General features: G+C 46.9%; 1 protein-coding gene and 1 long non-coding RNA gene across 5 annotated transcripts in view; one reads left to right on the top strand and one right to left on the bottom strand.

Moving 5' to 3' along the window:
• Nucleotides 1-26356, top strand: part of LOC138503342 (uncharacterized) — a 249913-nt gene that overhangs the window by 113472 nt on the left and 110085 nt on the right. The gene's annotated exons all lie outside the window — the stretch shown is intronic.
• The window catches only part of LOC138503341 (transcription initiation factor TFIID subunit 12-like), a 413461-nt gene that overhangs the window by 362911 nt on the left and 24194 nt on the right, over nt 1-26356 (bottom strand). For 2 of the 4 annotated variants that reach the window (XM_069622973.1, XM_069622975.1), the window contains one exon: nt 347-430. The exons of the other annotated variants lie outside the window; for them this stretch is intronic. In XM_069622973.1, coding sequence (XP_069479074.1) covers nt 347-430 — 84 coding nt within the window. The remainder of the gene's footprint in view (nt 1-346; nt 431-26356) is intronic. 4 annotated transcript variants of the gene reach the window in all.

Genomic DNA, 26356 nt, shown 5'->3' with positions numbered 1-26356 from the left:
ACATGCAATGCTTTCACTCAATGTTCTTGTGACACATATTGATGAATTTAGTTTAAATTACAATTAGGAGGTGGGTGGAGAGGTAGTGCTACTGCTTTATAAGCACCAATAAGCCATAGACGCGATCTCAGGATAATCTCATTATGCTTCAGAAGAATCGCAATGATTTCCAGTGGGCATAAACATTAATAACATCTTTAAGCGGGGTCAAAGGTGTGCAAAACATACTAACAGGTACAATAATTTCTAGAATGCACTCAGGCATCCCAAGGATTCAGTGCCCACATTGTGCATGCCACACACCTTCTCCATGCCCACTGCAGACCAGCGCAGGCAATTTACTTACAGCTATCTGCGTGTCTAGGTCTTTAATTACATCAGCTACTGCGGTCGGCCCGGTGAAGGGAGAAGCCATTTTTCCATGAGCAGCCTGGAAATAAACAGTAATTAAGGAGGCCATTTTCGGACCTTGTTCACCAATTGCATTGGTGATCAGACTAAAACACAGCAAGCTAAAATCAGCATATAGTGCATCACAAACTAAATACAATCAATAGCAAAATACTAGGTAATATTTATCAAACAAACATGTTTACTGATGTTCGTTGATACATCATGTGCTAAACTCTAAAAATCTCACACGCACACTTATGATAACACTAGATTTAAACACAGAGGGAGGTATTTACTCGAACAAGTCGGACAGTTTATACATAAAGATGTGGGTATGTTCTTTGTCTAGAACAGGAAGAAGTTTTAGAACTCTCATGGTGTGCTGCGGAAGGGAAAACGAGTGGGCATTTTAGTAGAGTAACAAAACAGTGGATTACTGATCACATGCTGCCACTGCAACAAGTAGGGAGATTCATGGGCAGGCATACTTTGTAGTCCAATTTCTCATGGTTAGAAGGCATTCCAATTATTTAAAGAAAAAAAGAATCCTTAATATACTAAACGCAATTTAAAGAGGGACAGTACAGTTACTCCGACAATTAAAAGTATACCAATGTGAGCACAGTAATATTGTCAACATCATCATTAGCTCAATACTATCCAGAAGAATTACATATTAATAAGCTTGAAAGGGTTTTGATATGTACTCTTTCACCCAAGTTATTTGCAATTTGGCTGTATTTCTCTTAATCAGGAAAAAAAAAACGCACACCTATAGGAAGACTTGAAGAAAAAAGACACACAATGGTTTAGGCCATATGGGATGAGGGTCTCCTCCCCGCATTTTGTGGTCAAAATAAATTGGTAAATATATGAAGGAAAAAAAAAAAGTTTCATATTTACACAAAAATAAAACAAACTTATTTATTTTAAAAACGCAAAGTAAAACACATGGAGCCCTCCATAACCAAACATTTTGATTGAAATGTATTTTTTTAAAATTTTTTAGTTTTGGCTACTTAGTTGGTGGGCCAGCCACCAATTACTGCTGTATTCAGTGTGGAGAGCTTAAATGGGCTTATTACGACATGCCAAACAATCTGCGCACGAGCGTCCACATGCAAAATATTATGTTGCAAACGTATACTCCCAGCATGGAATGCTGTGGACTGCATGCACCGATGCCAGGAGGGTCTGGCCTTACAGTATAACAGGTCAGCGGTGTGCTGCAAAAGGCATTTTAAGTTTCGGCTATTAGGTAGTGCCTTGAGCAGATTCTTGGAATGGGAATTGAAGACACGAGAGCGACGGGATGAGGGGATGGACACAACCTGTGGGTGTTATTTTTTGTACCCACTTATTGACCACCTAAGGCAACTTCCACTTATTACCTGCCCCTCCCTGCCAAAAGCACCAACCCATAGCAGGATCTCTGAGATAGCTTTGTGCCTTTAGAGGGATGCACATGTTATTTCTAAGTAGTCTTCTGAAGTGTAATGGCTTAATTGCAACTGTAAACCACCTCCTGATTTAATAGAAATGGCTTAACCAAGTGGCCTTCAGCCATTCGATTTCTAAGAAATATGCCCATACTTGAACTGAATTCCTTTCAAAAGAAGCACTGGCAAAGTCAACAGTTCTGGCTTTTGTACAGGCATTAGATTGGTCAGGGGTTACAACAAATTCAATTTAAAAGCTACTAGCCTGGAATTTTCTGGGTAATGCCATAATGGCATTCAGGTACAAGCACCATTTGCCGGATGTTGCCATAGCATCGCTAGGTAGTACCGTTATTGCAATGTGTGAAAAGGGTTTACCCAATGCCTAAATAAAGGTAAAATATGTTGTTTTTGCCAATGCTCGTTTCATTTGTCACCAAAGCTTTAAAATAACTGGCTAATGATGCAAGAATATGGCTAATGATGCAAGAATCTGGGCATTTAATGGACATTGTAGGCACCTGTGTTTTTATTGCATAAGCTGGTATAGGATGGCAACCATGTTGATCTGACTGATTTTTTATACTTTTGTCTGGTGGACAGATGTATACAAGGCCAACCTATATTGTGACCGGGACAACTCTGGGAGCTGTAGCCAAATCAGTTCAAGGTAGCAGTGACAAGAGGTCTAGGCCAAGTCTCAAGAGGTGGTGAGCTTGTAAAGGGTCCACACAGTGAGTACACACAATGGGAATCAATTACACCTACACAGTATGCATACAAATACAGTTATTTATGGCCAAATATCACTATGAGAAATGACTACAAAAAGGTAATATCACTCAATACTAAAAATTAGATACATATACACAATCACTGATGTAGGGCAAAATACATATCAAACCCCTGAAAAGGAAGGTACAGATTAGTATTGGCACTACTAGTCCACAGAGAATTAATCCTAACTTCAGAAATCCATCCCTAAAATGTATGGGGCTTTGTGCCCAAAAGTTCCATACAGTTTTGTGAAGATGGAAAAAATGAAGGTAGGGTCTCTAGGGTTCAGTGAACAGTTGCAAGTGTCAGACGAGTTAAACTAGCTAACAAACGTGTTCCCGACTCTGAGTGCTTGTGTGAACAAGCAATGGCAAAGCCAAAGTGTTGGAAAAGGTTTATTAAAGTTATCAAACTTTTAAAGGGGATTTAGGAGTGCAGGTAAGTAGCGCTATAACTCATGCTTCGTACTCCGATTCTTAATAATATGCAAGCTCTCCCAGTTGACGAATGCAGCAAAACTCTATGCAGGGCCCTCTCAGGACAGGAATGGATGCAGGCAAGCAATTTCGGATGACGGCCACCGATGCACGTCGACCCAATGGGATTCACTTGCCACGGTCAGACTTTCATCCCATCTCGAGTTTCCTTGACACTAGGACCATGACATTTCTCAAAAGGTAAGTCACGAGGTGAAGATCCCCCAAGTTCCAGCCCTCAACTCGGAACGGCAACGTCTGGAGCACAGTAGCCCAAACTCAGAGCTGGACAGCCACAGGGCAGTCCTGGGGCACATCCGAAGGCTCCTCTTCTTAGGACTCTGATCTGACGTCGAGAATGGATGTTTCCTGCACTCCAAGGATCGCACCTCCTTTGCAGGACTGCTGCAGATCTTGCACAGGAAATGGGTCTTCCAGGGAAGCAGCAGAAGTTGATCACCAAGACTCATTCCGACGGGTCCACGTCTCCTCACAAGTCTTGTAGCTGGACAGGAGTCTTGGCTCCTTCAGTTTCTTCCAGGATCTCTCCAGAGTGGGTGCAGGGGCCCTCGTCTTATCCTAAAAGCCAGGTAAGCACGCTTTCGCGGGCACTGGAAGTGCATATAAGGATTTTCCTGACCTCACAGAGCAAGAAGAAGGCTAAAAGACAAGATGGCCAAAGGAAAAGCAAAGGCAAAAAACCTTGTGTCATGGCCATGTTTGACCACTAGTCAGAGTAAGTAGCCAAACGCAGTAAGGCAAAAACAATACACCAATGGTAAAAAGTCACTGCTTACTGATAAATACAAGGCTAAGTGCAACATAGAGAAGGTGTAGAGCACGGTTAATACCCATTCGTTACCCTGGTCCCCCTCCTTTGACCGATTAGACACTGAGCTCACTATTAAACTAAATTATTCACGAGCATCTGGTCCGGACGGGATGACGAACGGTATCATTAAGAACAACCCTGTACTTTGGGCAGACACATTATTATTTGTTCACTCACATCGTTAAGGATTCCATCTGCCCGACTTCTTGGACCTCCCCGAAACGTGTCACAATCTTTAACAGGGAAGATCCCTCCGGTTACCGACATCTCATTGATCGACACAACATCCAAAACCTTTGCAACATTATTGCTTAAAGAATTGACGGTGTGGGCTGATGGGGCCAAACCTCTGAGCCCCTTACAAACAGATCTTAGGAGAAGAAGTGATGAGTAGTGAGTGGGCTGGCCCCGACTGGCTGCCTGTCTGATTGTTTTTTACAACAATAGACCCATCCTCAGCCTTTGACAATGTGGATATCTCTAGATTATGGCTCAAGCCGTCTAGTTGGGGGATAAACCGGGGTGTATATACATTGGCTGAATGATCAAGAATCATCTATTTAAACAGGGATATACGCCAAGGGTGCATGTTAGCTTCCATTTTTTTTTAACTTATAAATCTGGCTGACCTCTTGGCTAAAGTGGGGACTGGGGATGGGGGGGGTGGGGTTGTGTGCTCCAATGTGGCCAGGTCTGAAAGTGAGTTGCATTGCCTACGCTGATGATCTGACATTAATGGACTATACACTGGCAGGATTACAGCGACAGCTTGCAGGCGTAGAGAAATATCTTAATGCTAACCACTTGCTGATTAACTCCAGGAAATCTTTGTAATGGTTAGCACAAAGCGAAGGAAAATCAGTAATTTCAGATGGAAATTAAACAATACTTCAATCCAGAGAGTGGAATCGATCTGCTATCTGGGCTTTATCATTTCTGTAAAAAAAAAAAAAAAAAAAAAAAGCACATCAGGTAAACATTAGATCACGAATGGATGAAAAGATTTGCTCATGCACCTCACTCCAGAAAGCCATAATGAGTAAATTGGGGGCCTACTCACTAATCCCACTTATTGAGTTCTACAAAGTTACGGTGTCATCAATCTTGTATGGCTGCCAATTGTTAAATATTGGCGATGGACGCCTTGATGTCCTCGAGTCAAACACTGTTCTCAGTTCCAATTAGTGTCATCAGATTGGAACTGGGCCAGACCTCCTGATGGTCACAGTACATCAGGATAAGCCTCTCTTTATTGGGCAATTTGGAGTATGCAGGCAAATCGTCTTTGGGGTTTTATTTAATTGCACTGCTCTCAAAAGAATCCGTCTAAAAAAATGTAAAAGGCGATGTGAAAAGATGAAAGAGTTGGTGGGTCTGAATGGTCTAGACTCTTGAGCCGGAGGGCGTGCTGAAAAAAAAAAATCAAAAATATGGACAGAGAAACTGATCTGCAAGATCTGGGTAGATTGAAACTTTACTCTGGAAAGGAGTTTCTTTATCTACCTCCAATGGTTTTGAGATTATATCTAGCTGTCTATCTAGATATCGAGCTAATTTCCCCATCTTTGACATTTCGGCACTGGTATCTCAGGTTCAGACTTCAATGCCTCCCCACTGGAGTTCATTGGCCCAAGCTTGGCATCCCTATTGAAATGCAAACTTGCAGATTGTGTAATATGGGTTCTGTCGAGACTTTATGCCACCTTGTGATGTGCTGCCTGCATTTCTTGGACTTGAGAATCGGACACTTTGGGCGATTTCTCCATTCAACGTCCCACATTTTCATCTCCCGATTTATGGTGTAGGCGTATGATGAATTCCCAAGATTCACTTCGTATTGCCCTGGTCAGAATGTTAATAGACATTTTTTCAGAGATGACCAAGGTATCATGGGATACCATAGCATAAGGAACATGCTTGGCAAAGATGATCCTTCATTTGAGTGTTCTCTATAGTACACAATCAGTAAACCAGTAACACTACAAAAATTAAGTAAGGTACCCTGGATAAGGCGTTAGTCCCATTGACAGTATTTAGCAACTTAATTCTTCTTGGAAGAAAACAGTATTTGTTGTATGATTTAAGGAAAATGCCTTTATTTCTTATTTTTAAAGGGTGCCCCTTGGGTTGACACGTGTTTCGCCTTCTATGAGGTCTTTTTCAAAACTGGGTACAAGTTCTGAAAGTCTCACTATGAGGTTGCAAATGGTTGTACCTCAGACAACAATGACATGGTCGGTATTGAAGCAGGGGGAGAGAAACACCTAATATCCTTATATGCTGATGATTTGCTACTGTATTTGAAATATCCGGAAGAAAATCTTCAGTATATTCTAGAGGTCATGGAAAAGTATGCAGAACTGTCCGGCATAGCGGTGAACCCCCAAAAATCGAGCATGTTCCCATTGGGGAGCTACATAGGAGTCCCTCTGGAACGGCTGCCAGTGTTTTCCGTACCTTGGGCGGCTGATTCCTTCCGCTACCTCGGAATAGATGTGCATCATACTGTGGAGGGGGAAGACTTGCATAACACCGAGGTGGCAGTGAAAAAAATCCGCACAAATATGAAGTTTTGGGAGAAGCTGCCGCTGGCGATGATGGGACAGGGGGCGATGCTCAAAATGGTGGTCCTGCCTAGGCTGTTACATTTCTTCAGTAATATACCATACCCGATACCCAAAAAGTTTTTTGTCAAACTGAACAGCATGTTTAGGGACTTCCTGTGGCACGGCACTCACAATAGAGTGGCGCTATGGAAGCTATAGAACTTCCATGATAGAGGGGGCATTAAGCTGCCGAACTTTGAGGCCTATTATGTAGCCAGTCAGTTGCAATATGTAACCAAATGGCTCTCTGATGAAGAAACTCCTGAATCTAGGCTGTTTGGGAGGACTGCACCCCGTTTTACCTAAAAGAGATTATCTGCGTTCCTAGACTTGAAATGAAAGAACGCCCGGGTATGCTGTTGCTTGGGTGGAAGATGTGGCACAGAGTATGCCAACTAATGGAGAACCCGTGCCCGTGTTCCCCACAGGTGCCACTGGTTGCCTTGGCTAGGGGAGACAACCAGCTCAGGATGATAATCAGGACCTATTGGGAATCGGTTGGGCTGGCCACATTGGGAAACATATGGCAAGAAGGGGCTATTAAAGATTTCGAAGACCTGGGAGAAGAGATAGGCTTGCATGGAGGCCAATATGTCACGTATCTTAGGCTAGTGCAAACTATTCGCAAAACCTGGCCAGAGACTGTACTGGCGGAAGAGCCAGACGTTCTAATGGGAACAATATATGACATATCGTAGGGAGGGCACGAGATCTCTAGACTATATGAGATGGTGATGACCCGGGTGGGGAAGGATTTGACTGATCTGAGACTGGACTGGGAAGCGGAGGTGGGGGCACAGATGACCGATGGAATGTGGGAACGTGCCATAGGATACCACAAGAAAGTGTCAAGAAATGCTGGATTGCAGCAGATACAGTTATACATAACGCATAGAGCCTATATGACCCCGAAGAGAATATCTAAGTTTGCAAACGCAGGAAGACAAGCATGCCCAAAATGCGATGAGGAAGACGCTGATATATGACACACGTGTTCTGGTCTTGCCCAGTGATTGAAGCTTTTTGGGGGGGGAAGTGGCACGGAAACTAGCGGATAAAGGGGTCCCGCTCAACATAGATACGGCCTGGGCCTGCCTATTGGGAGGGTTTCCCAGACCACGGAACACTAAACACCTTGGGAAACTGAGGGACCTGGCATATGTGCTTGCTAAAAGAAGGATAGCCATGGGCTGGAAGCAATGCCACAAGCCACGGGTAGAGGTATGGTGGCAGGACTTGCAAAAATGGGCGGAGGCCGAAACGGTGGTGTGGCAGGAGGCATGTAGCAATTGCGGGGAGGAAGATGTAGGTAACCTGATGGCTTGGAGAATGTTAATAACAGGACTGTTTGGCACAGTAGTGGATCCTGCAGCTTCGGAAGGAAGCGATACCCAGCCACACGCAGCGGATACAGAACTAGAAATGCAAATAAGCTCTTGAGGGGGGGGGGGGATTTGGAGAGCAGTAATGAGTGTTAATTGATATTCACGAGTTGTAAATAAAGCTGCAAGTTTGGTTTGTATTGTTTATTTTTCAAAATAAAAAATTCTTTAAAAAAAAAAAAAAAAATGATGGATCTTTGCAAACACTCGCCCCTCCCAGACTAGGGACAGGGGGAACTAATCCACCCCTGGATGGGTACTCTGTTCCAGTCGGTTATACCAGTTGGACAGACCATCAGCATTGCTAAATATGGGATCTGGTCTAAGCCCAATAAGTGAAGTTCAAGGCCTGTAGACTTATGAACCACCCGAGTCACTTTGGATTCTCTTCCCTCAATATCCACCAACCACTTGAAAGGCTTACAGTGAGCATATCACTGTGAAGTGAGTCTCACAGGACCTCAACTTCCTAAGGCACCATTTAATGGAAAAGCATATCTTCCCCACCTGTGATCAGCAATCAACAATTGTAACGTATTGCCTGAGGGCTCCACGGTCAAAGGGCTAATCAAATTAGGCCTTACTTCTGGTAAAAAAGGACTCCGTTCCTAAAAGTGAACTCGGGGATAGCAATTCCGCGCTCATACCTGTGAACCTGGTGACAGAAAGTGAGACTCCTACATTGCTTTTCTTCTGGGATCCCCATCATAGGCCAGAAACAATGTGTAAGACACTATGGTGGCATTCTGACACTAGGAAGATCCACAAGGGGAATGTCACACCAACTGCAGGAGGAGGGCCTCACATGCTGAGAATCCTCCAACCTCTCAAGGTTTTCTCTGGTGGGCTCTGTGGGCTTACTTTCCAGTAACCCACCCTGTTGAATTCTTTGCTTCACTGGAGGGCAACCCTCGTATTGGAAGCAGTCCTTTCGCCATAGGCTTATCCATGATGGTTTTCTTTTCTGCTGGCCCATACTTCTCTCTCTCCTAGGGATCTCCTCTACCAGCATGTTAGGTAGCTCAGGAGTCCTATAGGATATCAGATTTACTGGGGGTCTTTCTTCCAAACTTGGAATAGGGACTCTACCAACTACCTCAACAGATATTGTAGGTAGGACAGGAGAATATTCCCCTTCCTTCTGTCTCCTCTGGCCATGGGTTTCCCCTTAGGCCTAGGCTTTGCCATAGGCTTGGCTAAGGCAGCCTGAATCTGAGACCAAGTGCTCGAAGGGTCTGGCGAGGACCTAAGTCTTAAAGACTAAGCTGACCCAGAACTCTTCTAGGAACCATTGACAGATGCCCGACCATTTCTCTTTTTACAGCTCTAATGGCAGGTGCTAATATAACTTTGAGAGAGGCCTACCAGCTGAGTATCCTCCACAGGATCTCTGGCAAGAACCTGTGGGTTTACCGTGGAGGAAGATACATCAGTAGGACTGGGCCCAGTATTCCCAACAGTAGAGGCACTTACACCTGCTACCTGAACACTACCCTCAGAACAATTAGGACTAAGGGACAGTACTGGAAAGGGAGCAGAAGATCCAGCACTACAAGCTACAAGTTACCAAGAAATCTAGACTAACTTCAGACTCTTCACCTGTGGGGAAGGAATCTAAAAGGAAGGTCACCCCTGCAATCTCTTCTTCCTCATACAAAGCGAAGGCCAGACTTGCAGAGTGGACCCCCAAGGTCTTACCCTTAAACCTGGGGTCCCACTTCTTGTGATCACTGGCTCCACAAGTGTAACAAGTGCCACTGGATCTCGACACATAGGGATGCTTAGAGAAACCACTCATGCTTGTGAGGATTAGTCCCACTACCCTGACCGGACTCTTGTGACTTCCCCTTATTAAACTTTTTGTGGGCCTTCTTGAACAATGTTTTATCAGTACCCACACCCCCTGTCTCTTTCTGCTTCTGCTTCTTTCACTCCTCCTGCTTACCTGAAGCAGGCTTGTCCTTATGGATCACTTTATGTGAAAGCCTTAAGTCAGCAGCAATGGCTAACCTCAAGGATTTAACTCCTTAGAGTCAGCCAAATGCTGCTTAAGCTCTGGGGGTCGAGGGGGAGGTGAGGCAAAATATGCTCAAGCATGACCAAAAGAATCATGCCCTCAAAAGGCAGTTACACCCGATAACCCTTTACCCAGCGACACAAGTTTTTCAAAGAATCTGTATCAAAAAGTAACATAAGTCACACATTATTTTTTCTTGCACTTTCAAATTTCCTCATGTATTGGGCAGGAGTCTTCCCAAACTTTAACATAAAAGTTTGCTTAAGTTCTGCAAAATCTCTCCTCTCAGCTTTTGACATTTCAATAATGACACTACAGCCAGAATGTGGCAGTCTACTGAGCAACCATGCAATCCTATCGGCATCACTCACTCCCTGTACTTCACATGCATACTCAAACGTTACAAGCCAATCAAATCATTCTTCTCTGCATACAAATTGAGCAGTTCTTTTGGGAATCTTGGATGTGAAGGACTGAGAAAAATCTCCAGCCTCTCTGGAAGACCCCTGTGAAGCCTTGGCAAGCACCATCTAGTGATCTCTGTCCGTTTGCCTCTCAATTTCTTTCAAAGTATAACCTAGCAAAGGTAAAAAGTGCTCTCTCTTCGAGCCGGAGCTTCTTTTTTAAGTCAAAAATTTGAGTCAGCCTCGGAGGTTGTGACAGAATATAGTCCAGAGGATTCACCTTCTTCCTCCTCATCCTCATCAGTAGCTGCAGTGGCTGCAACTCCATTACTGTTGTTGGGTCCAGCCCCAGCTCCACTATCAGCACCATTAGTTAGGGGAGGTATACTCTTACTCTTCTCAAAATAATTTCTTTTACAATTAGTTCAGCTTTAGTGCCAGAGACTGTCAGGTCTCTGTCACTTAGCAACTTTTTCAAGTGAACCACTTTTGAAGAACTTAAGTAGTGAAAGTAATTGTTTCCATATTATCAACTCTAGTAGGGGACTTAACTACAAGGCAGACAAATATCACAGTTTACCAGGTAGGGGTTATCCAGACACTCCACCAGTGTACAACACTGGAGGTACCCAATCCTGATCCTCACCCACTAAACACCTAAATGTTAAGTGGAGAGGGTCATCACACTGCTGTACACCAATTTGTTAGAACTGATGTTCTATACTCTGGCCTGGTGGACAGACGAATAGAAGGCCAACCTATTACTGCGACAGGGACAACTCTGGGAGCTGTAGCCAAACCAGTTCAAGGTAGCAAGGCTAGTGGTCTAGGCCAAGTCTTAGGAGGTGGTGTGCTTGTAAGGGGTCCACAATGAGCACACAGTTAAATAGTCAAGGAACACACTTAGACAAACAGGTATACAAATACTTCTGGCCAAATAACAGTGAAAAAGGATATATCTATATCTATTCTCCTGAAAAGAAAGGTAGAAAGGTACACTTTAGTATTAGCACTACTAGTCCACAGAGATTCAATCCCAACTTCAGAAGTCCACTGCGTTTTCATCTGCCTTGCTTTAGTTTTGAATTTAGCTGTGCCCATTGGCCACTGCTTTTTCCAGTCAAGTTCCATCTCTTCTGCTTGCAGCCCTCCCTCCCTTGTGTTCTCCCCCGGTGTCTCCAACCTCCACCTTTGCTCTTCTTCCTCCCCCCTCCACTACACTCATTGTGCAGCCTGTTTCTCCTATCTTCTCGAACTGTTTATCTATCGACTACCCTTCCCTTCTCACCAAGTCTGGTAGGAGGAAATTCAAAAAATATATCCTGGTCTCCAACCCAGGCCTCCTTAACGCTGATACCTACACCAGCGCTTCCTGCAGACACACCTTCACCGACATCCTCTTTGTCGTTCCTTCGCCAGACCAATGGACTCTTCATATGGTCTCTGTGCTCTCTCCTCACTCCCATCAATGGTGGCACCCAGTGGGAGGCCCTACTTGCTTCCTTCCACTCCTCTAAGGTCATCATTAATGTTTACCGCAATGGCACCATCTTGGTCCAAGGCCCTCAGGCCAACCTCCTCTTTGACAGATGTTTCCCACGTCTTATCTATTTCCTTTCCTATCCCTGCCGTCCCTTCTTCGGCTTCCTTGCCCCCCCCCTTACCACTTCTCTGTGACCCTCTTCTTCCTCCTCAGCTACCTTGCTCTCTCCTCCTACCTCCTCTGCACTCCCTCAGGCTCCTTCTACACCTCTGTAGTAAGAAACTCCGATTTGTACCCCTCCCTGGAAGTGTCAAGGATGACAACCTTCTTCACCTCACCACTCTGAGCTGTCAACACTCCTGACATCTGCCGTCTCCTGGAAGAACACAACCATGCTGTCCTTGGTCTCACCGAGACATGGTTCACAGCCATCTCCGTCACAAGCTTTGACACTCACCTTCCTGATGGCTGCAAGATCCTCTCTGCGCCCAGGTCCAACCGGTCCAGTGGGTGGGTGTAGCCCTGATCTTCCCAGAGTGGATTCCTGCCCCCATCATTCCTATGCAGGCCTACTCCTCCTCTGAATGCCTGGTCTGTAGGCTCCCCCTTCCTAGCCACTCTCTCACAGTGGCTACCATCTACCGGCCACCTTGTCGGATCATCTCCTTCCTCTCCGAGTGGGCGGAATCCTCATCCTTGGAGACTTCAACATTCACCTGGATGCTTCCGCGACCTTATCGTGCCTCCCTCTCCTCCTCCCGACTCAATCTGCAGGGCATTCCTTTGATGTTCTGATCTCCTCAGATCTTCCCCCCCTCTTACCCTCTCACCACTCTCTCCTGGAGTGACAACTTTCTCCTTTCCTCATCTCTCTTCCCCTCAGTCCAAGCCTACCCCCACACTGCCAACCACCTTCTCAGTCATTCGACCCATGAAGCATGTGTTGGAGGCCTTCGCCTCCCCTCCTGCACCTCTGGCTGACCCACACCCTGACACAGCCCTTTCCATGCTTCGCTCTGTTATCTTTTATACTCTCAAAGTACTTGCCCCCATCATGAGGATCCACATGACGCCTAAAACCAAGTTCAACTGCTGGTACCACTCAAACCTCGTCACCCCTAAACGCAAGTGTAGTGGGGCTGAGAGGAAATGGTTGGCATCTTGTACATCCTGACAAACTGACCTGCCGCCTGCTCCAAAAGGCAATATCGACTCTGTCCTCACGAAGAGGAGAACTCGCATCAAAGCCTGCGTTTCTGCAGCATCTAAACTCAGCCAAACTCTTTAAAATCTGCAAGGAGCTGGCCAATCCTGCCACAGTCTCTTCCTCTCCTGTTCTTCCCAGGCTTCTCACTAAAACCCAGGACATCCTGTCCACCCTCTCACTCCACTCATCCTCCGGCCCCCCTCCCTCCCGTCTCTGCCTTTCTTCTCTTCTCCCCTGGTGAGGTTTCAAGACAAGGCCGATCTATGCAAACCTCTACTAAACAGGTTCTTCCCTGTTCTTCCAAAATAATCAAGGACCACATTGACACCCTCCGCCCTTGCTGACTTCTGCAACCACTCTTTCGCCTCCAGGACCTTCCTCTCCCCCTGAGGCACTCTCTTGTGCACCCTCTTCTCAAGAAACCCTCAGTCGACCCCTCACTTCCGGCAAACTATCGCCCGATCTCCAGCACGCCTTTCGTGGGCCAACGCTTGGAAAAGCTGGCCATCTCCCTGCTTAATCTGCACACTGAATCTGTTGGTTGTCTCCATGACCATCAGTCTTGCTTCAGAGCAGCCAGAAGCACGGAAAGTGCTCTCCTGAACATCAGCGAAGACCTGCTCTCTAATCTCTGCTACTTGATCTCTCTTCTGCCTTTGACACGGTCAACCATGCCATCCTGCTCAACTGGCTCCGTGATAACATGGGTATCACTGATCATGCTGTGGCCTGTGACTTATTTCCTCTGCTCTCCCTCTCTTTCGTGTGTTCGTTCTCTCCCTCTGTCCCTCTCCGCCCCTCCCCCCTAGGTGGTTAACCTTTCTCCTGGTTGTTCAACCAACACCTGGCACCTCTCACCCACCGCTGCATTGCAGCTCTCTGCTCCAGTTTCCAGTGCTTTGCAGATGACACCAAGCTTGCCTTCAGGCTCCCAATGAGTGGTGCACCGCCAATGATCTCTGCCTGAATGCAAGCAAGATGGAGATCCTCCTCATTGGCACACCCGCAGACCTCTTTCCGGCCACTCTCTGGCCTGCCACCCTCTGCCCTCCTCCTGCTCCCATCTCTTGAGGCCAAGCACCCCGGGGTTATCTTTGACTCCTCGCTCTCCTTCTCTCCTCATATTTCCGACGTCTCTAAGTCGAACTACCAACTGCTACTCCTCAGGAGGTATTCTTCCTTTCCTCTCCTTCCCACAGAAGCTCACCGTCTCTAGAGCTCTGGTTCTCTGTAGGCTGGACTACCTTAACAGCCTCCTTTTAAATCTGCCTGCCTCTACACTCCGTCCTCTGCAACTCATCCAGAACAGGACTGCAAGGCTTGTCCTTGGCTTCAAGCCCAGGGATCGCATCCCTCCAGCACTGAAATCTCTCCATTGGCTCCCAGTGGCTGCAAGGATCAAGGTCAAGACCCTTTGCATTGTCCACAAGGTCTACTGGGGCCTGAGACCAAAGTATCTCCAGCTTTCTCTTCTGAAGTATCTTCCTACTCGAACACTTCGCTCCTCCAACTCCTTGAGGGTCAGTCGCTTTACCAAGCGACGAGTTGAGGGCAGATCTCACTCTTCGGCTGGTGCCTCCCTCTGGAACAGCCTCTCTAAAAATTGAGCAGAAGCATCTCCGGTTACGGAAGCAGCTCAAGACTTTCCTCTTTGCTGCTGCCTTCTTTCTTCTGCTACCTTGCTGATCTCCAGTCTTATACTGCACTGGCTACCCTCTGAACCATGGGCCCAGGTTCCTGCCCTCCCAGTTGCACTCCTGCACTGCCCCCTGGCAACTCTGCCCTTGGGGCTGTATCTGCAACCCTACAATCCCCCCCCATACTTGCACTTATCACCTGTTTTTCTGCACTTTACCCGTGCACTGCCACTTGCTGGCCACACTTCTTGTTTTGGATGTTTGATCCCATGTCCTGCACTTGCTCCTCCTCCCCTTCCCCTGGCACGTCTCCCCTGCACTGCACTGGAAAAGAAGGGTCTCTGGGGTCCAGTGAACAGTTCCAAGTGTTAAGGGACGAGTTAACTAGCTAACAAACTTGTTCTCAATTCTCGGAGTGCAGGTAAGTATCGCTATAACTCTCCCCCATACTCATATTCTTCATGAGACTTGGCAGGCCAGTTAAAGAAGGTCTAAGGTTGCTTTTCCTGCCGTCAGCCTCATCCCTCAATTCCCAGGGGTTGCAGGTTCAAGCTGCTCTCTCCGGTCGGTGTCTAATGCTGGTACAAGGTGTACCAGTTGAAGAATGCAGCAAAACTCGAAGCAGGGCCCCTCTCGGAACAGGAACGGATGCAGGCAAGCAATTTCAGATGCCGGCATCCAATGCACGGTGACGCAAAGGGCTTCACTTGCCACAGTCATACTTTCCCTCCTATCTCGGGTCCCCTTGATGCTAGGACCACAAGATTTTGCAGAGGTAAGTGTTGTTGCACACACCGAGGACCCCCCTAAGTTCCAGGCCTCAACTCGGAACAGCGACATCTGCAACACGGTAGCCCAAACTCAGAGCTGGGTCAGCCACAGGGCGGTCCTGGGCCACTTCCGAAGGCTCTTCTTGGTAGGACTCCGAGCCAACATCGAGAATGGACGTTCCCTCCACTCCAAGGGTCGCAGCTCCTTCGCAGGACTGCTGGAGATCTTCCACAGGACAGGGCTCTACCAGGGGAGCAACCGATGGTCAGGGAGTCCCTTTACCGGCACAAACACAACCCACTGAATGCGTTTTCACCTGGTCCTGCTAAAAATCGAATTTAGTTGTGCCCAGTTGCTGAATGTGTTTTCACCTTGTCCTGCTGAAAATCGAATTTAGTTGTGCCTAGTGGCTGCTTGCGTCTTCACTAGCTGGTGCGCTACCCTCCATCTCCACCCCTCCCTTGTGCCCCCCCCACCGCCCCAGACCCCCTTCCTCCGAGTGCATCAGACTATTAAGTGTCCCCCCCCTCCACTGCAGCCAACCATGTCGCTTTCTATCCCTCCTATCCTCTCCAACTGTTTTACTATCACCTATCCTGCTCCATCACTAAATCTGGCTGAAAGAAACTTAAGGAGGACATACTGGGCTCCAAACCATGCCTTCCTATTGCAGACACCTAGGTCACGGCTTTCACCAGAGAGACTATCACTGACATCCTCTTCTTCGTTCACGCACCTGACCTATGGACTCGCTACATGGTCGGCTTTCTCTCCTATCGCCTCTTCTCCCATTAATGGTGACACTCGCTGGGAGGTTCTCCTTGACCTCTTCGCAATTTCCAGAGTCATCATTAATGTTTACCTCAATGGAACCATCATCATGGTTCCGGGTGCTCAACCCAACCTTCTTCTCTTCGACAGGCTCCTCCCTCGCCTCTCTAACCTCACCTCTCCCCCGGCCAGGCTCCCTTGCCTTCTGCGCCCTCCTCCTATGCACAGGCTCCTTTGTCTTCTGTGCCTTCCTCCCCCTATGCACAAGCGCCCCTGCCTTGCCATACTGTACTGTCCCTGCTCCCTTGTCTGCCTTGGCTCCTTCGCCATCCTCTGCTATCCCCCTGGCCCTCTTGCCACCCTTGGGGTGGGAGAAAGGGGGGATGGTGAGGTGGGTAGGGGTCAGGGACCACTGTCCACTGTGCCCCCACCCCCAAAGAAGACCTTCATAGATGGCAAGCTGCTCCATATTGCCACTTTCAACACTTGCTCTGCCGTCAAACACTCGTCTGACATCTGCAACCTCCTCGAACTCCTGGCTCTTGATGTGCTCACCATCACAGAGATATGGTTCAAGGATAGCTCTGTCACGAGCTTTGACAATCCTCCCTGAAGTCTACAAAATCCTCTCTGCACTCAGGCCTAAGACGACAGGTGGGGGAGTGGCGCTCATCTTCCCAGAATGGATACCCTGTGCACATCATCCCTACTCAGGCCTACTCCTCCTTTGAGTGCATAGTTTGCAGACTCTCTCTCCCCCATATCCTCTCTCATTATTGCCACCTTCTATCGGCCACCAGGTCAGTCCACTCTCCCTCTCGGAATGGGCTGACCTGGCCTCCTCCCTACTCTCCTCTCAACTCCTCCTGATGGGTGATCTGAACATCCATCTGGACTCTCTAGACTCCTGCGGTCCTTTCTGCAACCTCTGCAACTCTCTCCCTCTCTATCCTAGCCTCTTGCTCCACACACACATTGCGGGCCCCACCTTGGATGCTCTCATCTCGGACATCCCTCTCTTGGACGGACCACTCTTGTGGCTGCCTTTGCCTCCACCTACTCTCCTCAACCCATTACTTCGGCTGACTCCCACCCCGACACAGCCCTCTTTCCCCCCCGTCATGAGGGTCCGACTGAAGCCTTCCAAAAAAGTGCAACTCTTGGTACGACTCCGACCTGGCTGCGCTTAAACGCAAGTGTAGGGCAGCTGAGCGGAAATCGAACACATTGGGCTATCCATCTGACAAACTGGACTGGCGTCTCCTTCAAAAGGCAATATCAACTCTGCATCCGCTCCAAGAAGTGTTTATTCAAGCCTGCATCTCTGCGGCTTCAAACAACACGGCCAAACTTTTCAAAGTCTGCTAGGAACTGGCCAACCCTGCAGCAGCCTCTTCTTCTGCGACACCCACCCAGGACCATTGCTCAGCCCCGGCCCCACACTTCACCATAAAAACCCAAGACATCCTTTCCACCCTCTCTTCCACACCACAGTATACACCAACACTGGAGCGTCCCTTCCCCCGCCCCCCCTCCACTTACACTCTCCTCTCTCTCACCAGTCACACCTGATGAGGTCAGCAGACAAGTCCGATCTATGAAGGCTTCATCCAAACAGGTGGACCCCTGTCCCTCTAAAACCATTAAAGAAAATATTGACTCCCTCGCCCCAGCCTTGGCTGATCTCTGCAATCCCTCCTCACTGCCCTTAAACACTCCCTTGTGCACACACTGCTCAAAAAACCCTCTGCCGACCCCTCCATTCTGGCAAACTACCGCCCTATCTCCATCACTCCTTTCCTGGGCAAACACCTGGAGAAGTTGGCCATCTCTCAGCTGACCCGCCACACAATCTATTGGTTGCTTTCATGACCATCGGTCTGGCTTTAGAGCATCCAGAGGCACGGAAACTGCTCTTCTGAACACCCGTGAAGACCTGATACTAACACCCTCTCTGTCCTCATTCTCCTGGACCTCTCCTCTGCCTTTGACACGGTTAACCACAACATCCTGATCGCACGTCTCTGACACCGAGTATAACAGGTCAGGCTCTGGCGTGGTTAACCTCCTTCCTCTCTGACCGCCCATCCCAGGTGGAAATCAAAGCCTTTCTCTCGACATTAGCTCTCTAAACCTGTGGCATTCCCCAGGGATCTAACCTATCCACCTTGTTCTTCAACGTCTATATGGCTGTTCTTGTACGTGTAATTGCCACTTTCACTGCCAAATTCCAGTGTTACGCAGATGACGCGCAACTTTCTTTCAGGCTATGCTCAGCCACCTCCGCCTCGCTCAGATCTGACTGGCTGTCCACGATTCAGTCCTGGTGTGCTACAAACAACCTCTGCCTTAACGCCAGTAAGGCAAATCGTTCGCATTGGGACCCCTGCACCAGCTTTCCCATTTCACTCTGAGCAGCCTCTTGGCCCTGCGCCCACACCCACTTGCGAGGCAGGAAACCTTGGGGTCATTTTTTGACTGCACTCTCCTCCTCTCACATTTCAGACATCTCTAAAAAGTCTAACATCAGCTACACCTCCTCAGAGGTACTCTACATTTTCTCACTTTCCCCCAGCGGCTCACTGTCTCCAGAGCCCTGGTTCTCACTAGGCTGGACTATTGCAACAGCCTCTTCCTCAACCCCCCCCCACCCCTTCTTCTGCCCTCCGCAACTCATCCAGAACTGTAAGACTTATCCTGGCCTCAAGCCCAGGGACTGCATCTCTCCGGCGCTGAAATCCCTTCATTGGCTCCTCGTGGCTGCATGAATCAAGTTCAAGACCCTCTGCATTATTCACAAGGCTTTCTGGGGGCTTGGGACCTACTTACCTGCAACACTGCCAGCCTAAATACTGTCCCTCACGAGCCCTCCGCTCATCTACCTCCAACCTTCTGCGTGTGAGCCGGTTCTCCAAGCAGAGATTTGGAGGGAGATCCCTATCCTCAGCAGGTGCCTCCATTTGGGGGGAGCCCTCTCCCTCTCTGACCTACACCCCACCCACACTCACCGCACTTGAGAACTAACCCAAGAGAGTGGCTCTCTCTGCACTTACCCCAGTCTCCACTGACCAGGTGCACTTGGATCTCCCCCCTCCCTGTGACCGTGTGCACTTGTACGATCCATACCCCCCCCCCTTAATTGTACTGGAAAAACTGCAGAATCTCCATCAGGTCTATTTGCTGCATCTCAAACTGTTAAATGTATTTTACGCGCTTACTCTGCCTGTGCACACTTATCATATAAGAATTTCAAAGGCTCTGAGCGATTGTTGCTTCCCCCTCGCCCCCGTTCCCACCCTCCTTGAGCGCTTTGAAACACCATACCAACAATACCATACCACTGACCTGTTCTTGGGTGGATGGCCCCCGGGAGAGACTCGACCACACTTTAGCTCACTGCGCTTTTCACACAGGAGACATTTCCATATGCTTAGCAGTCTTTGTCCCACCCAAAGGCAGCCCAGAACCGAAATGCTAGGCAAATCTCCTCTGAACAAGAGTACCAACAGCAACCCTAGAAACGTGCTTCGGCCTAGTGGGGCCTCATAGGTGAGGTGGAGCTGTGCCTCTCTGAGCACAGTGAGCAATGGGCCCACGTCTGGAATACCCTGGTAAATTAGGGCGAGACCCCAAGTACCTCAAATTATGCAACAGAAGGGCTGGGAGCAGCAGAAGTGGCCACCTAGCCTTCTTCCGATGGGTCCATGGTCTTGTAGCTGGACAGGAGTCTTGGCTTCTGCAGTTACTTCCAGGATTTCTCTAGAGTGGGTGCAGGGGTCCTCCCAATATCCTAAAAACCAGGTAAGAGCAGTAGCTCCCACTAGCAGATCTGCCACCCGCCTAGCAGTCCAATCAGGACCACTAGTGGCAAAACCCATGCATACTACTCAGACACACTGGCACCAGTTTGTGGATTGGGACCAGACAGTCCCAGCCCTCTTCCTGGCAGCAAACACATAGCCCTCCAGTAACGTTTCGGGGTCCATAGAAATGGAATGAAAGTAAAGAGGATCTTACCCAACACAAAGCCATTCAAACAGCCCACTTTCTCATTGAATAATTGGGAGTGCAATATTTCACTGTCAAAGGTGGACACATTCTTCATTGTTGGGATTCAATCTAATTTTTAGACTTTTCTGTTACAGCCAGCTTAGTTGGGGGAACTGATCCCTTTTCATTGACCCATGCTTTTCCTGAGGCTGTTCTCCCCTTGAATTGGAAGTTTCCTTTAAACCAGCCTAATACATTAATGTTGGCGCCTCCATATGCTCAAGAGTTTAGATCAACTTCCATTAAAGCTCTTTTGGCAATATTGAATGTGTATTTTGCCCCTGAATCTATCATATCGACAATTATCAATTGTTACTAGATCTCTTGGGCCATTTATTTCCTCAGTCTTCATTATCCACCGCACAAACTGCATCTTCTGAAGGATCATACCATTCAAGCAACCAGGTTTATGGTGTGAGACTTGCAGCTTTTTGTCAGATGCCTTTTTCTTTTGCACCTAGTGCATTTTACTTGCTGGACAAGAAGGGGTGTTGACAAGATGGCCTAAAGCATCGCACCAATAACACCTTTTCTGAGAGGAGGTATTTTTTTTTTAGATGGCTCGAGTTTGGTAGCAGCATGTGTCATTTTTCGGTTTTGAGGACAGCTTGCTCTTGGAGCCAGCCACCACGACTTAACGCTTCCCTTCAAGTTGCTTGCCGTGTTGCACTTTTTTTCTCAAGAACGTTCACAAATTTGCTTGTGTGCTCCACCTCCTTAGCAATTCATAACACTTCTTCCAAGGATGGCTCTCCCATTTCCCCACAGATGTTTTCCAATCTTGCTGTCCCAGCATTCAAACATAAACTGATCTCTGAAACACTCATCGGTTTGTTGCGCAAAATTGCAGTTCTTCGCTAAATCTCTTAAAGCAGTGATGAACGTTTCCAACAATTTGTTTCCCACTGTACCCTTTTGCCAAACTAGTACCTTTCTAACATGATGCAGAGTTAGGTTTCATAATGTGTATCCAACATGGCAATGCATTTTGCGTAAAGTTAGCTGCCTCTCCCTCTAGGTCAGGTAGGTCGTCACATTTTTCTTGTCTGGGAGTGCCTAGGCAATGCCTGAGGAGCGTTTCTTCTTTCTGCGCCAAAACTGGCTCCACAAACTGCCGCTGCATAGTGCTCAAAGGACTTCTTCCAAGGAATTGGAGGCTCCCCCTGTGCTGACGAGAAATATAAGTGGAGGGGCTATATTCGGAATCATTTCCTCATGAATGTAATCCCCTGATGCAATCTTGATGTACAGTACTTTTTATTTCCTACTATCTGTATGTTCAGTTGGCTTGTGGCAATGCTTTGAACATCAGTAATATCAAATGTGTAATCATTGAATTTTTTTTTTATTATTAAAAAGGCAGGAACACTGTCCCAGTGCACTGTAATGGAATTGGTTTCCTTTAGATCAGTTTACGTCCGTTATGCTGCATCGCAACGGCTGTGTAGTAGACCTCTGTTTCCTGTTGCTAGGCAACAACCAAGACTGCAGGGAAGGAGCATAGCACAGTGGGTGCTTTTCTTTAGCATGCTCGTACACCGTTGCGCTCAAGTCACGCAACGGCCTTCCCCAATTCCCTTGATTAGCCTCTTTATTCATTTTGCTCAAACTGCTGACGCCTCAACGTGCCGGGGAAAAGGACCGGGAAAGCGAGAAATGCAGCAACAAAGCCGGGCTTACCCAGAGTGCTCCCAGAGCTGCTGTACTGCACCAAAGCTCACACGTGGATCCGGGCTGGTGGGCGCTCGTCGCCAGATTGAAGTATGCAGCCAAACGAGAGGATGTGTGGACAAGTAGGTTGATTTGTGATCCATTACTTCTTAAAGGCCACCAGCACAATCACTGATAGTTCTTCCTTCATCCACTCACTTACTGTCTGCCAACCATTTCCAGAATCTCCCTTGTACTGACACATTCCAAACATGGCAACAATCAACACAATCCAAGCACACTAAAATTCCCTGGGTTTGTCTTCCCCTCTCGGAGAGTGGGTATTCCTTCGAACCAGAAAGAATCCACAATACAGAAAGAGAATTTGGACCTAGAGGTTACAGCATGCCTTAAGAGTCAAACTCCAATTATGGAAAGCATACCTGATGTAAATAAAAATATTACAATGCCCCTTAAACGCTGATAATGCAGACAAGGGGGGGGGTGTGTTAACATATCCCATTTAATACTGTAACAGGCATGAAACACAGAAAGATTGAACCAGAGAAGTTTGCCGATCTCAGAAAGAAGCTAAACTGCAAAGGAACTCGCGCACAGAGCTAACATCCAAGTAAAAGGCAGAATATTCTGCGGTGTGTCCGCTGCACACCGCAGAAACCAGTCCACTCCTGTTTAAATATCCAAAATGTGGGTTCAGTCACTGATAAAAGGCTTGGGGTGGACTGTTAAGCAATCAAGACAGCAATAAAATCCCATTCACCCCTTCGAGACACGGAAAACCATCACTTGGTAAGAGTTCGTACTTTTGCTTGTTTCTGTACAACAGTTACTTTTTCATGGGTATTCCAGAGTTGCAACCAGAAGAGCTGAAGCTGTGTTGGAGAGGACATGGGGAGATATCCTAGCCACAGAGTTTGATACCAGAGGCAAGGCCCGATGGCAAGGCACTTGAAAAACCTGAGAAGAGGAACCCCCTTCGGGACAGTGAGAACATGGGTCAAAAGTCAAGTTACAAATTACTTGCCAGCCATAAAAAGTAATATGCCCCTTCACTTGTGCATGCAAACACATCAGCCCATTTCTTACTTGCCAAGATTCATTCATCACTAGCCAACAGCTAGAGGCAAGTGCAAATTCTGAGCTCTGGTGAGAATATAGTCTAGCTGATAAGTACCCTGAACGTGGATGAGAAGGGATAAATACCCATTACGGTCAAGAGTGTTGCCTCTTAAAGAAACCTGAAAAAGTTGGAGAACAGCAAGGTTGTGGAGAAATCACAACTCATACTGCGAAGGACCCCACTTTAGAGATGAGCCAGTGTGACAAATACCTAATTCCCAGAGGGATAAAACTCAAGGACTGCAGAAAACACACCTCCCAGAGGGGAGAGGAATAAGTAGTGATGGCCCGTACCCAATGAGAAGACAAAAAAACAGACTTGGATATCCAGTCCCTAAAGTAGTGCGCAGAAACAAGATTCGAAAATACACACATCCAAAGAATGATGGCTTAAGGATAGACTCAGACTACTTGAAGAGGGTGATGAGCAGCTAGATGGCAAGTACCCCCAGAAACATAGAACTTTAATGGCTGCTACAAGAAGACCCAGCAGCAAGGAAAAAACACATTATGCAGAGAGAGTGAAGTCGGTTATGGGTCAAGAAAATGGTGGTGGAATTCAACTCCAACAGGCAAGTCTTTGATGGGACGTAACCTACACTGCAGAAATGGGCAGTGAAGTTAACCGAGTCTCAAACAGTGGTAGACTAAACTCTCGATGGGCAATTAAATGGGTCTGATCTGGAGATGAGCAAAAGTAGAAGAAAGGGGAATAAACACTTGGAGAACAACAAGGGGAAAGCAGTGTTTCAGGGGTCGCCTGATAGGGAAACAAACTAAGGGTAGAATAGTAAATGAGAAAGGCGGTTGTAGGGAGACAAGCAGATCACCCAAAAAAATAAAGACCCAACAGAAGGTAGAATAGACACAGAAACAAAAAGGTCAGACCAACCAGGTTGGAGGCAACAAAGGAGAGACTGGAAGGTCTGCCCACCGGGGGAGAAGGACAGACTAGTAATACAGTGGCCGGCTTCTGGAGGACAAAGAAACAAAACAAGGGAAGTAGTGAAAAACCTCATTGTTAAGCTCCAAGGTTCACAAAGCCCTAATGGATCTGAATCCAGTAGTGAAATTATCCTCAAGTTCTTGTTCCTATGTTGCTTCTATGGTGGCCAACTTTGAAACAGTTACGACCTAAACGAGAAACCATTTTGCTCTTGCATTTCTCCAGGAAGCAATCCGATATATGTTTTGTTTGTAGAATGGAGAGAGACTTCAAATGATAGGATTCAAATGATAGGATTATGAACATTTTGTCAGCCAAATCGGGAAAACATGTACTGTACATTGGGATTAGCCTGTAATGTAAAGGAATATGTTGGAACTTTCTTCTGGCTACCATTTAAACAGGGTGTGCTTTGGAGACCGAAAGACTTCCAAGAATAGATTCACCATGTTTTATGTTAAGCCATTTGAACAACCTGGAGTTACAGTGAGCCCACAGCAAACCTTACTTTCAGTTAGCCAGTCCTTGACACTCACATGTTCACAAAATAGTTAGTAGAGCAATTTCCTAGTACCTTAAGGCGTTCATCCAATCCAAGACTCTTATAAATTCTAACAAAAATTGGTATCTGAATATGTTATACATTGTGTCACCACCACACAACCCACACTTGTTTTTAGGTGCGTTTTGTTCACCACGATATGCAGACATCTCGGATCTACTACAACATGTAATGTGCTCTTACTGGCTATGGGCATAGGGTAAAATAATGCTGTTATATGATCCGTTCATTCGTTTCAGAATGGCGCATATTTGACTAAACCGTGATCTACCAAAAACTCATAATTGTGCAGCACCATGCCGCTTGAAGGAAAGCCCTTCTCGAGGTATAGTTTTGTAAAAAGTGAGGTCTGTGTCCACAAATAGCATGTTCAGTGGCTTACTAAATTAGGAAACGCATGGCCCCACTACATTCCTAGACAGATCACCAGAGTAATGGGCAACCATGCATATGGAGGGCTATGGATATAAGTTGTCGGCCCCCCAAGACTATAGCATCAAACGTATTTACTGAAGAAATGTGAGCTCTTTGAACAGAATGCTTTACAAGAGAACACCGTTCATGAGAGAAATCCCTATGAAGGGTGCTATACATCACAGTAAATGGATAAACAAGTAGGTTGAATTCCAGTTCTTGAAGGGGGCTGGGGGGGCCACAAAATGGACATGAACTGGGTACAGTGTTGATACACGACTTAAAGTGCAGTATGTACAGATATTTACACCGGGGAAGCAGAGTCCCCCGGTGTAATATTAACTACTACATAGTAGTAAGATCAAGCGTCTTGCTGTCTTTCTTACAGATTACTTCTATACAGATATTTGACTCTTGACAAGTAAGGAATAGTTTGCGTTGTGTATGTGTAGGTATGAGGTGGCACGTGACTTTCTATGCCTAAATAATAAGTTGGGGATATTGAATCTCGAGGGAGAGGACACAGAGCTTAAGGACAGATTTCAAAGGCAAGCATAGTAATACTTTATTTGGGGGAACGGATGGCAAAAGAGCTGAAGCAGTAAGAAGCACAAGACGGATGGGGAAGAGAGACTGAGTAATGAACTGGAGCAAAGCAGCAGAAGAAGATGGTGTGAGCAATGCAAGGTGAGGCTAGGCAGTTTATAGAATTGAAAGGGATATACAGTTTTTACAAAAATAAAATATGCAAAGGGCAAGCAACTTGATGGAAACCAACGCACATCTTTTGATTTGTGTCTGCATGTATGAAATTGCAGGCAAAAATGTCTCTGAGCTGAAGTGCACCGAGCCTGTCAGAAACAGCACACAGTGAATGGTTTCTTTCTGTTCAGTTTCTGCTGTGTTTTGTTTGTAGATGCTCATGGAAATGATGCATTTCATAGTGCATTCATATTTATTTACGTAGCATTTTATGATCATAGCCATAATAAGATGGAAAACATAAAAGGGGAAGTTTGCCCAGGAATTCTATTGTCCCAATGGATAGGGCATGTATTTTTTAGCATACAATCAACAATTCCAATGCATCTTATCATAGATTGTCACATTTACACATTCAAAACTCACACGTTGGAAACCGCCATCTTCTGCTAACCCTGTCGCCCTAAGTTAAAGTGCCTTAGCGGCAGTGCATCATAAGACCCGCCCCTCAAGCTGACATCAGAAGCGTACGTCCCTTGTCACAAGGCCAGCGCACGTCTCATGTCAATGTCTCCCACCCGCAAACCAACCTAGGCCAAATTCCGCTTAGCTTCACCGGCAGCAGGGTGGAACCCATCCAGTCTGTAAAGCCGAATACAATCAGTGTTTCATCTCAGCACCCAATTTTCCTGCCGCC

The sequence above is a fragment of the Ambystoma mexicanum genome, chromosome 11 (assembly GCF_040938575.1).
Source record: "Ambystoma mexicanum isolate Mex_15411 chromosome 11, UKY_AmexF1_1, whole genome shotgun sequence".
In the NCBI taxonomy this organism is placed as follows: domain Eukaryota; kingdom Metazoa; phylum Chordata; class Amphibia; order Caudata; family Ambystomatidae; genus Ambystoma; species Ambystoma mexicanum.
This window is presented reverse-complemented; position numbering and strand designations above follow the sequence as displayed.